The 17490-nt window shown below is 47.4% G+C and overlaps 1 protein-coding gene across 2 annotated transcripts in view; it reads left to right on the forward strand.

The window, feature by feature from the left end:
- Window positions 1-6570: 6570 nt before the first annotated feature.
- The window catches only part of ccdc50a (coiled-coil domain containing 50a), a 98033-nt gene continuing 87113 nt past the window's right edge, over window positions 6571-17490 (forward strand). For both annotated transcript variants that reach the window (XM_052018109.1, XM_052018110.1), the window contains exon 1: window positions 6571-6651. In XM_052018109.1, coding sequence (XP_051874069.1) covers window positions 6603-6651 — 49 coding nt within the window. In that variant the 5' untranslated portion in view covers window positions 6571-6602. The remainder of the gene's footprint in view (window positions 6652-17490) is intronic.

The raw sequence follows: 17490 nt of genomic DNA on the forward strand, positions 1-17490 counted from the left end.
ATTGGAGGGCTGTAGTTATGGGGAGAGATTGGACAAGTTGTGTTTGTTTCCTCTGGAACAAAGGAGGCTGAAGGGTGACCTGATTAGAGGTGTATTAAATTATAAGGGGCAAGTACAGAGTATATAGTGAAGATCTTTATCCCTTGGCAGGGATATCAAAAAGAAGAGGGCATGGGTTTAAGGTGAGTGGAAGGGGATTTAGAGGGGAGCTGAGGGTTTTTTTACTTGGAGTTGGTTGACATCTGGAATGCCCTGCCAGAGGAGGTGGTGGCATCAGATACAGTCACTATGTTTAAGAGACGGTTAGGCACTTAAATAGGCAAAGCTACTCTATGACTCTGACTCAAATTCATCAAACTTGATTTACCTAATAAAACTATGTTGATTTGATTACTTTTAAGTTTCTCTAAATGACTAGCTGTTTCTTCCTTGATTATATCCATTTATTTTGATTTACTTCATTAATTCACCTGCCTTGTTACAAATTCTGTGTGCATTCAAAGAGCCTTCACTTTTGTTGTGTTACTGTTTTTCCTGCTCTGACTCAACCTGCAGGCAGACTCTCATATTGTACACCCTGTCTGTACCTGACACTCTTTGGTTACCATTTCACTCCCCTGCACTACCACTTTAGTGAGGCTTTTGACAATGTCTCACGTGGTAGGCTGGTCCAGAAGGTTGAAACACCAGAGATCCAAGGTGTGTTGGAAAACTGGATCCAAAATTGGTCTGGTGATAGGTGGCAGAGAGCAGTGGTGAGGTGCTTTTGTGTAACAAGTAATGTACCACAGGGATTGGTGCTGGGACCTCTGATATATAAAATGACTTGATGAGAAGGTAGGGGGTCTGATTAGTAACTTTGCAGATGACACCAAAACTTGGTGGAGCCATAGCTAGCAAAGGAAGTTGTCTAGGGATATAGATCAGCTGGAAAGTTGGGCGATGGAATTTAATCCGGACAAGTGAGAGGTAATTCATTTTGGGATGTCAAATTCTGGGATGACATAAAGTAAATGGCAGGGATCTTGGCATTGATGGGTGTAAGTCCACAGCTCCCTGAAAGTGGCAATACAGGTGGATAGTTGCTGGATTGTGAGTATTGGAGCTGGGGAGGGAGGGAGGAAGGGTGGGTCTGGCCAGGAGAGGATGCCCCAGGTGTGTCCCCCAGGAAGTGGAATTCCTTGGGAGAAAGGCATCCATGAGGGTTTCAGCAGCTGGTGCCTGTGGCTTTTTCCACCTCCACTCTGCTTTCAGCCACAAGCTCCTGCCCCACAGAACTCTCCTCATTCTGGGAGCAGTGGGTTGGAGCTGGAACCTTGGCAGAGAATCGCTGTCATATTGCCTGCTCGATGATGAGCTGTCATTACTCAGCTCCCTAACCCATGAGTTGAAGGATTGATTTACATTGAGTTCATTATTTACAGAGCTGGTGACGTCAGAGAGCCAGGGAATGATGCACCGTACATCCCTGCTCCACTAATTAATGTGCGGCCCACTCCGGGGCCCAATATTTCTTCTGCTTTACCATTACATCTTTACCATTACATCATTGTAACCTCATTAAGCTGAGTACCTGACCTGTGTCTGTGAGACATGATGATTGAGTAGTGAGGGTCTGCTCCCATTACAGCAGATCAATAACAGGCAAAGTGATGGCACTTCTGAAGCAATCTGACGGACGCAAGTCATTGATACACACCGCACAGTGTCGCCACTCACTGCCTGGCAGAGGTTCAAGGCCCACACTCAGTTTGCTTCCCAGAGGGACATGATGCCTGCCTGACCTCAGCGGGGACTGTCTGAGGAATGGGCAATAAATGCTGGCTGTGCCAGGGCTCAGACCCCAAAAGTGAAATCCAGAAAATTAGGGCAGCTGCCATCTCTTCAAAAACTAAAATGAAAATCCAAAGAAAACTGTCGAGACTGGATGCTGGGATGAGTCCTGATGCAGGGGTTAGACCCAAACCGTTGACAATTCCTTTCCCCCAACAGACACTGTCTGACCCGCTGACTTCCTCTAGCACATTGTGGGTTGCTCCAGATTCCAGTGTCTTGTGTCTCCATGCAGTCTATGCTGACAGTGCTGCACAGCGAGAGGGTAGGGAAGGGGTGATGTCTCTGACAGAATAAAACTGGGGTGAGCATGGGGATAAACGGGTAAACAAGGTTACCTGGTCAAAGAGTAAATGGTGTACGTCCATAGATCCCTGAAGGTGGCAGCAGAGGTTGATAAGGTGCTTAAGAAGATGTGCGAGATGCGGGATAGGCAGGGCACAGATTACAGGAGCAGGAAGGTCAAGGTACAACTATGTGAAACATTGGAGTATTGTGTACAGATCTGACTGCCACATTATAGAAAGGATGCGATTGTGCTTCAGGGTGCAGAGGAGATTCCCCAGTTCGGAGGAGAGACTGGATAGGTTGGCTTTGTTTTCCTTGGAGTGGAGAAGGCTGAGGGGGGAATCTGACAGGTGGACAAAATTATGAAGGGTAAATCATGAGGAAAATGTGATCAGGAGCATGGATTTAAGGTAAGGGGTAGGAGATTTAGAGGTGATCTGAGGAAGAAATTTTTTTCACTGAGAAGTTGATTAAAACCCACTGCCTAAGAGGGAGGTGGAGACAGACTCAACTACATAACAAGTCTTTAGATGAGCACTTGAATTGCCAAGGCACAGAAGGTCACAGGTTGGAAAATAGGATTAGTATAGAGTGGTACTCAATGGCTAGCAGGGACTCGATGGGCTGAAGGGCCCTTTTCCAGTCTGCGTGACTCTCTGGTTCTAGGACTCAAAGTAAGCAGGAATGTAGAGTTGACGATACAGTCAGATCAGCTGTGACCTTACTGAATGTGAGCAACTTGCATACTCTTTGTATGTAAGTTCAAATGTTCAAAGGTAGTAGGAATCAGTCCAAGGATGTCATCTGAGTCAGTATGTGTGGATGAACTTCACAGTATAAATACCTGAGAAACATCTCAGCTTTTGTCATGATCGGGAGCAGTGTAGTGCAGTGTGTGTTGGCACCTTTGGGAATACAAGTGAGATTGTTTCATATTACAGCTGGTTTAGACTCCGCAACCAGCAGAATGTGTCAGTGGGGGAAGTTTGCAGTGAGGTGACCCAGTGGGACTGATCCGGCCAGGCTGAGACTCACTGGTGTTTGGCCTCTGCCTCATCCACTTCAGTTCTGGGGTTGTCCAGCAGATGTCAGTAAGACAAAAGCTGCAGCTGGCCGTGTGTCACCTCTCCCTTGTCCGGATGCCGGGGCCTTTCATACACTGACCACACCTTGCCTCTGCAACACCCTCCTCTTCACTGTGGCCCAGCTGGCTGGGATTGCACTTCCTGTTTCCGTTCTTGTCTGTCCAGTGTGGCCAGAGATCTCCCAGAAGTGGAACCTCCTCCCCAGTTCATGGTTACCTCTAACTCTCAACAACATTCACTGAAAATACTCTTGTCCACACTCACTGTCCCTCCCTCCATCCCTCCTCTGCCTCTAAACCGTCCTACCCTCTGTCTAACATTGTGCATCAGCAGAATTTCCTCCAACTAAAACCTGGGAGGAGATGAGCCACGGTCTTCTGTTCCTGTCACAACTTTTTCCCCAGGCCACTGGCTCCAACATTCTCCTGAGTAACAACAAGCAACTGAAACAGAGGTTCCAAGCTTGCTCTCGTACTTGATCCGAAGATGACTCACATCACATTAGCTATAAGAGGAGGTTGGATAAACTAGGGTTGTTTTCCCGGGAGCGTCGGAGGCTGAGGGGAGATCTGAAAGGTTTACACAGAACAGTACAGCACAGGAAGAGGCCCTTCAGCCCATCATGTCTGCACTGAACACGGTGAATTAAACTAAATCCCTTCTGCCTGCACATGATCCATATCCCTCCATTCCCTGTGTATTCATGTGTCTAACAGCCTCTTAAATTCCTCTATCGTATCTGCGTCCACCACCACCCCTGACGGCCCATTCCAGGCACCCACCACTCATTGTGTAAAAATACTTGCCCCGTACATCTCCTTTAAACCTTTCCCCTTTCACTTTAAATGCATGTCCTTAAGAATTTGACATTTCTATCCTGGGAAAGAGACTCTGACTGTCTACCCTGTCTATGCCTCTCATAATTTTATAAACCTCTGTCAGGTCTCCCCTCAGCCTCCGACGCTCCAGAGGAAACAATCCAAGTTTGTCCAGCCTCTCCTTGTATCTCATGCCCTCCAATCCAGGCAGCATCCTGGTGAACAACTTCTGCACCCTCTCAAGCCTCCACATCCTTCCTGAAATGGGGCTACCAGAACTGCACACAATATCCAAGTGCAGCCTAACCAAAGTTGTATCTAACTGCAACGTGACTTCCTGACTCTTAATGCCCCGACCAATGAAGGCAACTGTGCCACATGCCTTTTTTACCATCCTACCTACTTGTGTTGTCATTTTCAGGGGCCACTTTTAGGTTTATAAAATTATAAGAGGTACAGATAGGGTAGACAGTCAGTCTTTTTCCCGGGTAGAAATGTCAATTACCAGAGGGCACAGCTTTAAGCGTCCCCACGTCCTCTGGCTCCACACACGGATCGCCACTTTGGTCCGTGGTGGACTCCACTCTTCCCCTGGTTTCTCCCTTGCCTTTAATGTACTTCTAAAATGTTTTGGGCTTTACCTTAATCTTGTCCTCCAGCACTATTTTGTACCCCCCCCATTACAACTTGTAAGTACCTTCTATGCATTGTACCCCTCTCCCTAGGTATCAGTTCTCTCTACCTGCCATGGGCTAGCTATTTTTTTCTTTACTGAACCATCAATATCCTTTGACAAGTATGGTTCCTTGGACATTGACCATACCTTTTATCATTAAAGTAACATGTTGAGTGACGTTCATGTGTAGACTTACCTGCAAGTAGTGCTGCCATTCACTTTTGCCAGGTCCTGTGTTATCAGCTTCCTCCAATTTAGGACCTTTATTTCTGGTCTATCCTTGGCCTTCTCCATAGCAACCTTAAAATGTACAGTGCTTTGGTCCCTATCTGTTTACATATTGGCTCTAAAAGGTCTCCTGAACACACTTTGTCCCCTTTTTGTTTAAAAGCTCTACCCAAATGGAAGAAACTTGCAGAATATCCCCCATCCTTACTGTAGGTGGACTCCTTTATTATCACTCTTTTACATCACCCTCATTCCACTTGAAGACTCCACACGTGGAATGTTGAGGTGCTTTCTTTGAATGACATCTTGGTAAGAGCAGCAATATCATATTTCCATAATCTGACCAATGGTCTATGTTGCAGAGGGGATTAATGCTCCTTAACACTGCACTGTATTACCCTATCAGAGAAACACCCTTTATTCTACCCTTCGCCTTCCACAACTAGACGAACTTATTTCTCTTTCACAATTCTGATGAAGCGCCTCAGACCTGAAACTATTTCTCTTCCACAGATGCTGCCCAACCTGCTGAACTTTTCAGGGGTTTTCAGATTTTCAGCATCTGCAGTTTTTTTCAGCTGCTTCTTACTCTGCTACCGAGCTCCCTAAGTTCACACGGCAGGATTTCATCCCTCATGTTACCGATGTTCTCACCACCAACGTCAACCAGGATCCCTGACATTTCACCCTTCCCCTTCAGAATGCCCCTCTGTGACATCCTTGACCTTGTCACCAGGGGAGCAACACACTAAATCTGGATTGAGATGCATTCTGTCTCTTCCCTAGCTACCTGCTGTCTCTTTCCTCTGCCTGGAAGTCACCCATCGTTCTCTGAATGCATTTCCTTAAGCTGCAGGGTGACCACCTCTAAAGCTGTGCAATCTACATAACTCTGAGCCTTGCAGATGCACGGTGGCCCACCAATTAGCGCTCAAGCTCCAAAACCCAGCGCAGAAGGTTCTGGAAAGCTCTCTCAAAACTATATCATAGAACATAGAAAACCTACAGCACAATACAGGCTCTTTGGCTCACAAAGTTACGCCGAACATGTCCCTACCATAGAAATTACTAGCCCTTACCCATAGCCCTCTACTTTTCTCAGCTCCATGTACCTATCCAACAGTCTCTTGAAAGACCCTATCGTATCCACCTCCGCCTCCACCACCATTGCCGGCAGCCCATTCCCCGCACTCACCACCCTCTGAGTAAAAAACCTACCCCTGACATCTCCTCTGTACCTACTCCCCAGCACCTTAAACCTATGTCCTCTTGTGGCCACCACTTCCATTGTACTGTAACCTCCAGCACAGGGAACAGTTTCTGTCTACACAATCTGCGTCCCTCAGGAGTTTGTAACCTCCATCGACCCCTCATTGAATTTTAACCTCCATCACCACCCCCATTGTATTGTGCCGTTGTTGGGGCGCGGACGTGGCGTCCGGGCGGTGTTCAGTCCGTTCCGCCCGCTCGCCGGCTCCGGCGGGCCGGGATTTCCGATCCCCGCAACTGACAGACGGAGCGCGGGAATCGGATCCCCGCGGGTCGCCGCAACCCGGGCAGCGCGCACGCGCGGGGTGTGCGGCGGAGGCGGGGCCAGGGGCGGGGCCGCGCACCAGCGGCGGGGGCGGGGCCAGGGGCGGGGCCGCGCACGGGCGGAGGGTCGTGAGCGGCGCCATGGCGGAGTTCAGCATCGACCAGAGCAGCCTCCCCGCCGTCAACGCAGGTAGGGGCCGCCGCCCGACACCCTCCCACCTCACATTCCCCCCCCCAACACCGACACCCCCCCTCACACCCTCCCCCCCCTCCTCACACCCCCCCTCCCCGCTCCCTCCCTCCCTCCCCCGGTCCCCCCATCTTCCCCCCCGCTCCCACCTACCCCCTCCCATCTCCTCCCCCCTCCCCGCCCCGCCTCCCCCCCCTCCCCCACCTCCCCGCTCCCACCTCCCCTTCCTCCCCTCCTCCCATCTCCCCCCATCTCCCCCCCTCCCCCCCCATCTCCCCCCCTCCCCCCCCATCTCCCCCCCATCTCCCCCCCATCTCCCCCCCATCTCCCCCCCCATCTCCCCCCATCTCCCCCCTCCCCCCATCTCCCCCCTCCCCCCCATCTCCCCCCCTCCCCCCCATCTCCCCCCCTCCCCCCCTCCCCCCCCATCTCCCCCCCATCTCCCCCCCTCCCCCCCATCTCCCCCCCTCCCCCCCATCTCCCCCCCTCCCCCCCCATCTCCCCCCCATCTCCCCCCCCTCCCCCCCACCCTCCATAACGTTTAAATATTTGCTGTAGCAAAATTCAAGTCAAATTCCCCATATGTTTGAAGATACTCTTTAAAAAAAAATCTGGGAGTAGCCTTGTGTTAGTGGAAGTGAGGTTAACTGTTCGACTGTGTAAAGGATCCAATCACTGTTGCCCTTTGGGTTAGAAGACTGGTTTGGTCTCGTCATGTATGTGAATCCCGGCTCTCGCACCTGGATTTACTCCTGGGTGGCCTGGCAGAGGTTCTGGTTGTGATGTTGGCACTGACAGGTGGCTTGTACATGCCCACTGTGCCAGTAGCCACATCCCAGAGGATGCTCTCACTTCTTTCAACTGGCAACAGTAGCGCTAAAGGACTGTGTCTGTTTGTGATACCAGCTGCTCTGACGCAGTAGCCAAATTATACGTGAAGAATCAAACAAAGGCAATTTGTTGTCAAAAAGTGATAATTGCATGCTGTCATCCTTCACAGATTTTGTTTCCAGTTTTGCCCCTTTCTCAGCTGACAATCATTTACTCTGCGGCACTACTGTGTATCCTGTGGTCTTGGTTCTATCATCTCGTGAGCCTGGGCTTTGATGGAAGAAGGACTTGCTTTTATTACAGTTCATCTCTATTTGGCTCTGCAGACACTAGTGGTACACATAGGTTGTAATGTAATGCAGGGTACATGGCAGCTCTGTTTTGAACAAAGCAAGCCTCATGAACAGCAGTGAGGACAAATACCAGGCAAAGTGTTTTAGAGCAGGATTAACGAGGGTCAGGACTTTGGGGAGGGCTTTCTGGCTCTTCTTGGCTTGTAGTCATGACCTTTTAGGTCCATCTGAAAGGGCAAATAGGGTCTTGGATTTGAGTCTCATTTAAAAGAGAATGCCTCTGAGTGCAATCCTCACTCAGCACTACACTGGGTGTGCTGGCAAACTGGAGTCTTTGGAGCAGGACCCAAGCCCACACTCTTCTGACTCCCATGTGAGAGAGCCGTTAGTTACCACTGGAAATGAGCCTGACAGTTCTCTGTGGCTGTGGGAAGCCCAGAGCTAATGTCTCTCCCTGATGCTTCCTCATAGCCATCCAAAAATAAACTGTGCACCATAATGTTTTCGTGGGGCTCAGCCAGCATACAGCACAACCACTGTGGCAAGGGAGTGTGACGGGCACTTCAAGCCACATTTCCACAACCTTCAGTTACGTCCAGGCATTGATCAGAGTCTTGGCATAATACGGCACGAAAACTGGTTCTTCAACCCAACGGGTCCATGCCGACCACACCACACGCCCTGCTAGTCCCACTCAACGGGTCCATGCCGACCACACCACACGCCCTGCTAGTCCCAATCAACGGGTCCATGCTGACCACACCATACGCCCTGCTAGTCCCAGTTGCCCCTCTTTTATCTTGTGTCTCTCATCAAATCTCTCCCCTCTTGTGTCTGTGCCCTCTAGTTATAGACTCCCTGACCCTGGGGGAAAATACTATGACTGTCCCCTCACGATTTGATAAACTTCTATGAGGTCACTCCTCTACTCCAGAATAAATAGCTAGAGTGGCCGACCTTTCCCTATAATTCAGGCCCTCTAGTCCAGGCAGCATCCTCGCAAATCTCTTCTGCACCCTCTCCAGTTTGACAATGTCCTTCCTATAACAGGGTGACCAAAACTGTACACCATGCTTCAAGTGCACCCTCACCAACAATTTGTATAACTGCAACATAATGCACTGACTGATGAAGGCCAGCATGTTAAAAAGCCGCCTTCACCACCCTGTCTACTTGCACGGCCACTTTCAGTGAACTGTGCACTTGTACTCCCAGGTCCCTCTGTTCCACAACACAGTGTCCTGCCATTCACTGTATAAGTCTGACCCTGGTTTAACTGTCCAAAATGCATCACCTCACACTTACTAACATTGAAATCTATTTGCCATTTCTCAGCCAATCTCTCTAACTGATCAGGATCTCTTTGCAATTCATTGTAACCTGCTTCACTGTCAACAAGACCCCCTAATTTAGTATCATCAGCAAATTTGCTAATCGTGCCATGTACATTCATATACAAATCATTTACGTACATAATAAATAACAGAGGTCCCAACACTGACCCCTGGGGCACCCCACTAGTTACAGGCTGCCAGTTGGAGAATCAGCCTTCAACCATCACCCTCTGCTTCCTATCATTTGAGCCAATTCTGGATCCACCTTGCGAGCTCTCCTTGAGCCCCATGTGACCAGATCAGCCTGCCATGCAGGACCTTATCAAAGGCCTTATAAAGTCCACGTAGGCAACATCCACTGCCCAATCTTCACCTGTCCCCTTAGTTACCTCTTAAAAAAAACTTCAAAAGATTCGTCAAACATGACCTCCCACGCACAAAACCACGCTGACTATTCCTGATCAGGCCTCGACTATCCAAGTGATAGTAGATCTTGTCCCTCAGAATTCCCTCCAGTAACTTCCCTGCAACTGTAGTCAGGCTCACCGGCCTGTAGTTCCCTGGCTGTCCTTGCTACCCTTCTTGAGCAATGGAACAACATTAGCCACCCTCCGGTCTACAAGGACCTCTACGATTTCTTCCCTGGCCTCCCATGGATGGCACAACATGGTGGGCCGAAGGGCCTGTTTTGTGCTGTATGGTTCTATGGTATAAAGTCTGGGGGTGCACTTGGTCAGGCCCTGGGGATTTGCCCACCTTAATGCGCTTTAAGACTGTGAATACCTCCTTCCTCAGAATATGCATATGATCCGAGACCTTACTTTTTACAGTATATCCTCATTTCTTTGGCATCCATGATATTTTCCTTAGTAAACACTGAGGAGAAATAGACATTAAAAATTCCCGCCGTCTCCTGTTGCTCCACGCATAGGTGGCCCTGATGGTCTTTAAGAGGACCTAGTCTCTCCCTGTTAATATAACTGAAGAACCCCTTGAATTATCTTTAACCCTGCCTGCCAATTCCATCTCATTCTCTCTTTTTGCCCTCTCAAGTCTGGTCTTAAACTTTTTATATTCTTTGAGGGATTCCTTTGTGCCTAGCTGCCTAAACATGGAGGCAGATCCGTGTTTGGCAGTTGGGTACGAATGAATCCCTCAACAGGTTGGTACTGCCTGATCTGGGAGTTCAGCCCATCTCCAGAGGAATAAAATAGGAAAATGCTGGACTAACTCAGCAGGTTAGGCAGCATCCGGAAAGAAAAACAGTTAATGTTTCAGGTTAAAGACCCTTCATTGAAAATTCTGATGAAGAGACTTCAACCTGAATAGTTAGCTATTTTCCTCTCCACTGATACTGTCTGACGGATTTTTCCCACATTTTCTGTCTTTCTTTCAGTTTTCCAGTATCTGCAGGTTTATTTCATTTCTGTCTTCGGTGAACCCCGTTATGAAACATAAGCAGCCGTAGGCTCGGCAGATGGAATCCGAGGGAGCGGTCTGGGCACCCCTCAGATCTGGATCTGATTTGCTTCGGGACATCTAGTGTACCACTGATTGTGAAAAGTTCTAGCAAAGATCTTCCAGGAAAAGATCGTTACTGAGTGGCATGAGATAGAATGTTGACCTTAAACTGCACTGTGTGTATCGTCACACTAGTAGGATTTACAGATGCTTGACATGCACTTTTGTTCACCTGAACACGTTAAAGACCTCAGATTAAGTTGCTTAGCCCTTGCAGTGATCTTCCCTTTTGTTCTCTCCAGCTGGACAACGTAGATATTTTTAATTTTGATCATACCTTTGTGCTGTTATTGAGATTACAACGAAGGGTAATGGTGAGTGGGGCCACGATTGCCCTTCATAATGGTGGGGTGATGACGATCCCACTACCATTACACTACCAATGTTGAAAGTACGATGACCTTGGGATACTATACTTGTGGGTGCAGAAATAAAACAGAAAATAGTGGAAACATCATCTTGAAGGGTCCTGGACCTGGTATGTTAACTGTTTCTCTCTCCACAGATGCTGCCTCTCCTGCTAAGTGTTTCAAGCATTTTCTGTTTTCATTTCAGATTTTCAACAGTTGCAGGTTTTTTTTCGCTTCTGGGTACAGGTGGTCACTGTGTAGCACTGGGGGAACGTAACTGGGAGGTAGCAAGCTGCCCTCACTTCTTTATGTTCCTCCCACCCAGCTTGATGATGCTTTGTCTCATGAGCCATGAGTCAAGAATTAGGTGCAGGGAATGGAGTGGATTTGAAATCAGGAATATTTGTATGATACGATATCTTTATTAGTCACACGTACATCGAAACACACAGTGAAATACATCTTTTGCATAGAGGGTTCTGGGGGCAGCCTGCAAGTGTCGACATGCTTCCGGCGGCAACATAGCACGCCCACAACTTCCTAACCCGTACGTCTTTGGAATGTGGGAGGAAACCGGAGCACCCGGAGGAAACCCACGCAGTCACGGGCAGAATGTACAAACTCCTTACAGGCAGCGGCCGGAACCGAACCTGGGTCACTGGCGCTAGCGTTATAGCGTTGTGCTAAGTGCTACAGTACCGTGCCTGCCAACAATGTTAATGTTAAATAAAAATAAACAACATCCTGAAACCTTAAATGTGCTCTGAGATCAACTCGTCTCACCATCGTGGTCTTTGGCTAAACCAAGGATCTACTTGCCTCATAAGATGGACAGAAAAGATGCTGTACAACTCTATAACTCTACAACTTGAAGACAAAACAGCTGAAAGATACTGACAACTCAACTGGCTGCCAAAATCACCAAAAAACATTGACTGTTTCTTGTGTGTTTTCAATATTCAGAAGCATTTCAAAATATTCAGAAATTATTAAAATTTAAGATAAGATGTCTTTATTAGTCACATGTACATCGAAACACATGGTGAAATGCATCTTTTGCATAGAATGTTCTGGGATGTAACTGAGGTAAAATCAGTCTGTACAGGCCTGTCAGTGTACAACTCTGGGGTGTAGTGTTGGTAGCTGTAGAATATGGGTGCAAGTCTGTCACTGTATATGGGCACTGCATTAGCACAGTGTATGTTTGCCACACTAACATGGTTCAAGTACCTGTGAGTACAGGTCTGCCTCTGGTTGATGTGTAGTTGTATAACAGTGGCATATTGTGGAGTTGCAACAGGACAAGGCAATACACAGCAATATCCTTCCTTGAGTGGTGTGGAGGAGCAGAGGGACTTTGAAGTGTCTGTAAACGGAGCCTTAAAGAGGGCAGAGCTGGTCAGAATCAAGTTTATTATCACCGACATGTAGTGAAATTTGTTGTTTTGCGGCCGCAGTACGGTGCAAGACATAAAAATTACTATAAGTTACAAAAATAAATAGTGCAAAATAGGAATAATGAGGTAGTGTTCATGGACCATTCAGAGATCTGATGGCAGAGGGGAAGAAGCTGTTCTTTAATCATTGAGTGTGGGTCTTCAGGCTCCTGTACCTCCCCCTTGATGTTAGTAACAAGAAGAGGGCATGTCCCTGGTGGCGAGGGTCCTTAGTGATGGATGCTACCTTCTTGAGGCACTGCTTCTTGAAGGTGTCCTCGATGGTGGGGAGGGTTTTGCCTGTGATGGAGCTGGCTGAGTCTACAGCTCTCTGCAGCCTCTTGTGATCCTGCGCATTAAGCATCCATACCATGCAGTCTGAAAGATAGATGGGATGATTTCCTTTTATTAGTCAAGGCAAAGCATACAAGAACAGGGAGGTTTTGCAAGATCAGTGTACAACACTGGTTAGACCACAGCTCAAGCATTGAGTACTGTTTGGGTCACCACATTACAGGAAAGATGTGATTGCACTGGAAGGGATACAGAAGGGATTTCCAGGACCAAAATTGTAGCCATTAGGAAAGATTGGAAAAGTAGCGATTATTTTCTTTGGAACAGGAAAGGTCAAGGGAAGATTTAATTGAGATGTACAACATTGAGAGACTCAGATTCTTCTACTTCCCTGAACAGGGATCAAAAGGCAGTGGCCATAGTTGGTAGAGCATTAGAGGGAGGATGGACTTTGTTGTGTGAGATTGGTATGGGCCGAAACTCATTTGAAAAGTGCTTGGAAAATGGCAACCTGCAGGGCTATGTCCTATTACTGGAAGAAATGAGTGGGCTGAGTAGAGACACAAAAGGCTGTAATTGCTGAAATCTGGAGTAACATATAAAAAGGGAAGAAATGGAAACATCGACTGTCCATTTCCTTCCATAGATGCTGCCTGACCCGCTGAGTTCCTCCAGCATTGGACTGAGTAGTTCATTTTTTGACCGGCATGGACCAAATATCCTTTTCTCTGATACTATGCTGTTGGGTAGCCAAGCTATGCAAACCTCCAGATGTTCTTCCTAAATCTGTCTGGCTCATTGTTGCTTAGGGTGGTGAACCAGGATTTGAATTCTGTCAATGGATAGTTATTCTGAAATTTTGCTTAATTAATCAGGAATATTTGTACAGAAATTTTGTTTTACACATTAAGTAATGAGTAGAATGTAATTGGGTATTTTCGACTGATGCTTGGGCTGCTGGACTTTTGTAAATAGCCCAGGACCTGTTTCTGATCTTTCGATAAGGGACGTTGAAATGTCGTGTATTTTCAGAGACACAGATGTTTGGAGTTGGAATGAAGTGCAGTGTGTTGCTGGAATTTTACTGACTCTGTGGCTCTCCCATTTGATGGAATCTGGTCTCTATTTTTTATTGCAGTTTGAGGCAATGGTTTCATATAGCATGACTTGTTTGGACAGGGTGGATGGTTCACTGAGTGTTCAGTTGTCCCAAAGTGCACTATAAACTGGCTTCATATAAGGGAAGGTTCTGTTAAATATATTTCCTGTAAATTAACTGCAAAATTTGTGGGCAAGGCTAATATATCTAATTTTTACCAATCTGGACTGATAGTTGACATTGTGTAGAAGATGTTAAACCCTTGGGCTACTGTGTTAGTGAGATTTTTTTGGTGACTGGATACAGCAGGTGTGGACTCCGCAAAAGGTTGAGCCCTGGATCCTGAGGAGGGCCCTGATCAACGCTTGGTCTATGCTTGGGAAGCGGATCTGGTAGGAAAGGTCTATAATTTACTCTGTGCTGTTGTAAGTTGATCAAGGGCTTTTCTCCTGGATTGGTGAAGTTTTGTATTCCCTTGATGTTCACACCATCCTTTATCCTGCTGGAATAGTGGGTACACAAGTGTCATGTTGCATGGTGAGTGTTGGAGATGGGGTAGGATGGGTGATGCTTGGTCAACTTTCTATTAAATCTGTAACTGTAAAATGCTTAGTTTAGCCTAATTGGCTGTGGTCTGTTGAACCACAAAATGATTACTTTCCATTTTTGTTACGGTGAGCTCTCCCAGCTTGGGTTTAGTGCAGGTAGGTGCATGATGGTCTCCTTACACTGATCACATGCCTTGTCTAGCTGCATTGTGTGTGCCAGGTATCCAGGAGCCTCCCTCAGCCAGTTTCTTCTAAGGCAGTCCCTCAGGATTGAGGGCGAGTTCTCCTATTCTTTGAGTTCTGAGGTGACTGCTGGGATGAATGTAAAAAGCACAGACTCTGAAGCAAATGGTAGCCAGTGGAACAGCCAGGTGGCTAATTGTGTGATGGTCCACTCATTGTGTCACTCGCAGGGCCTCGCTTCTCAGTACTATCCTGAATGTTCCTTCTCCAATTTGGTTACGGATCAGAGACTGCCAGGAGTCAGTGGGGATATTGCGTTTCTTCAAGAAGGCTTTGAATCTTTTCCTCTGTCCACTTAGTAATCTATTCATGACAGAGCTTGGAATGGAGCATCTTTTTTGGGAGTCTGGCTTTGTCCTGTTCAATATAGTTGACTGAATGTGATCTCAGTCTCGATACTGTCAGTCTGGGGGACCCTCGAGGGTATAGGTTTAAGGTGAAGGGGAAAGATTTAAAGATGACCTGAGCGGCCAGTTTTCATAGAGAGGGTGCTATGTATATGGAGCTGCCAAAGGAAGCAGTAAAGGAAGATACAATTCCAACATTTAAAAGACATTTGGACAGGTACATGGACAGGCAAGGGTTAGAGGGATATGGGCCCAACGGGCAAATAAGACAAGCTCAGGAAGGCACCTTGGTCAGCATGAACTGGTTGAGGCAAGGGGCCTGTTTCTGTGCTGTATAACCATGACTCTAAAGGTGAGCTTGGTTCACTTGCCCTTGGGGCAAATTTGCACTGACAGCATTGGTGATATTTTTCCAGTGTCTTGAGGGTCTGCTGTAGGTGGTCCAGCTCTCAGAAGCAGATGGAAGGGCAGGGATCACTGCTGCCTGGAGACCAGGAGTTCTCTGCCAGGTCTGAGGTCTTGCTTTTCAAGTACCCTTTCTCTCAACCAGCCAAAGTGTGTGCTGATCCGTTGTAGACCGTGGTGAATTTCATCATCGATGTCCCTCTTCACCAAGGGGTGACTCCTGAGACAAGGGACGTAGTCACAATTTCCTGTCTCCCTGTGGACCCTATGTTGGAGTAGTTCAGTGGGGGGGGGGGGTGGGAGGGTGGGCGGGCGGGCGCGGGGGATGTTGGTAGAGGACTTTGCCTTGGGATGTTGAATGTAAGGCCCATCCTCTTGTAAGTTCTGATGGTAACTTGGACCTTGGTCTTGTGCAAATGCAACCATCACCTGCATACTGCAGCTCAAATGCAAGCCTTGGTGACCTGGTTCTGGCGTGCAGTCACCATGGCTTGAACAACTTCTGTTGGTTCTCCTGCAGGAAGTTTGTTGGAATGAGATATAACTTTGTGGCAAGAAAGTTTGAGAAACATGTTGTGGCAATGATAGTCTTGTTTGAATGTAGTCTCCATGAGACTACATTCTGATGTAGATTCATTTGTTATATTACTGCATGCAGTTGTAGAGCAAGCATAAGGTGGAGATGAATTTCTGTAGGCAGTCAAATTTGTGGAGGTTGTTCCACAGTCCCTTCTGACTGATGGAGCCAAAGGCTTCGGTGAGGTCAAGGAAAATAATTTATAGTGACGTGCTGCTCCCTGCATTTTTATTGGAGTTGTCAAGTGGTGAAGATCACGTCAATTGTGCCTCTCGATGGACAGAATCCACACTGTATTGGAGGAGGCAATTGAGAAGGGCACTGGCTATGAGTTTTGGATTACATAGATGCTGCTCTGCAATTACGAAAGTCAGATGGCTCCTTTCTTGGAGATGGTCACAATTACAGCATCTGAGTTTCCCTGGTATATAATCCTCTTCCCATCTATGGGTTTGTGACCAAGTTTTGTGATTACTCCCAAGACCACCGTATCTTTGAGTTGGGAGTTGGCCCTTTCAACCTCTTGTTGATCAGGCTACAAAGCCGGCCTGGATAGGCTGCTGTGGGATGCAATCACAGGTGTTCATGTCAGGGATTGAGTCACACTTACAGTGGTGTTTGAAATGATCCTTCCAGCAGGTGTTGACTGCCTCTAAGTTCAGCCCATTCCTGACTCTGAGTGGGGTGGGACCTTAGATGTTCACAGCTGTTTGTGGCTTTAGCAGCATTGAAGAATCTCCGTCTGTCATGGCTGTCAGTGAGCTCTGAGCCCCTTCATTCACCATCTGTTTCTTAGGTCTCCAGTATTTTGCTGGGTCTCTTCCTTCTGCTTCCTGTAAGATCATTTCTTTTTCATTGAGAGGTGAACCTTCCAATTGAGGAACACTGTGTTTGCAGTTAATTAACTCCTCAGTCTGGGCATTCATATCAAACCAGTCCTGGTCCTTCTGGTTGGGGAAAGACAAGAGTCTCTTCACGGTTGCCAGTTTTGGTGACTTCAGGGCAGCCCACTGTGGACACTATGGCTCTGGTGGATTGAGAAGACAGGTGGCTATGTGAGACAGGGTCCTTGAGAGTCTGAGGTTGGTCTTCTAATACCTCCTGACTCTGATGCTTTGGGGTCACATTGATGGGGAGTTTACAGAAGTGATGGCTGTCATATCAGCGGTGGCTGCCCAAACTGTCTGTGTTCAGGATTTCTATGCAGGGAGTAGACTTTCCATTCCATCAATCTGATGGACTTGATCCCTGAAGTAAAAAGTGTGTAGCTCTACCAAGGCTTCTGACTCCACTTTCTGAAGGTTGCATTTGCTCAAATCCTTGAGCAGAAAACCCAGAAACTTCATTAACTGAGGTCTTGCCACCCCCAACCTAACCTTTCTACAATCCTTGTCACCACAAGACTGCAGCATTTGGGGAAAGGCTCCAACACTTAACGATAGTCAGTAAATGCCAATAATGTCCAAATTCCAAGATGGAAAACTCTTTGTGGCTGTTTCCCAGAAAGGAGCTTTTTGTTTTGAGGGGAAAAAAAATCAAATGGTAAATTTCTAAGAATTCC

The sequence above is a fragment of the Pristis pectinata genome, chromosome 6 (assembly GCF_009764475.1).
Source record: "Pristis pectinata isolate sPriPec2 chromosome 6, sPriPec2.1.pri, whole genome shotgun sequence".
NCBI classification, from domain to species: domain Eukaryota; kingdom Metazoa; phylum Chordata; class Chondrichthyes; order Rhinopristiformes; family Pristidae; genus Pristis; species Pristis pectinata.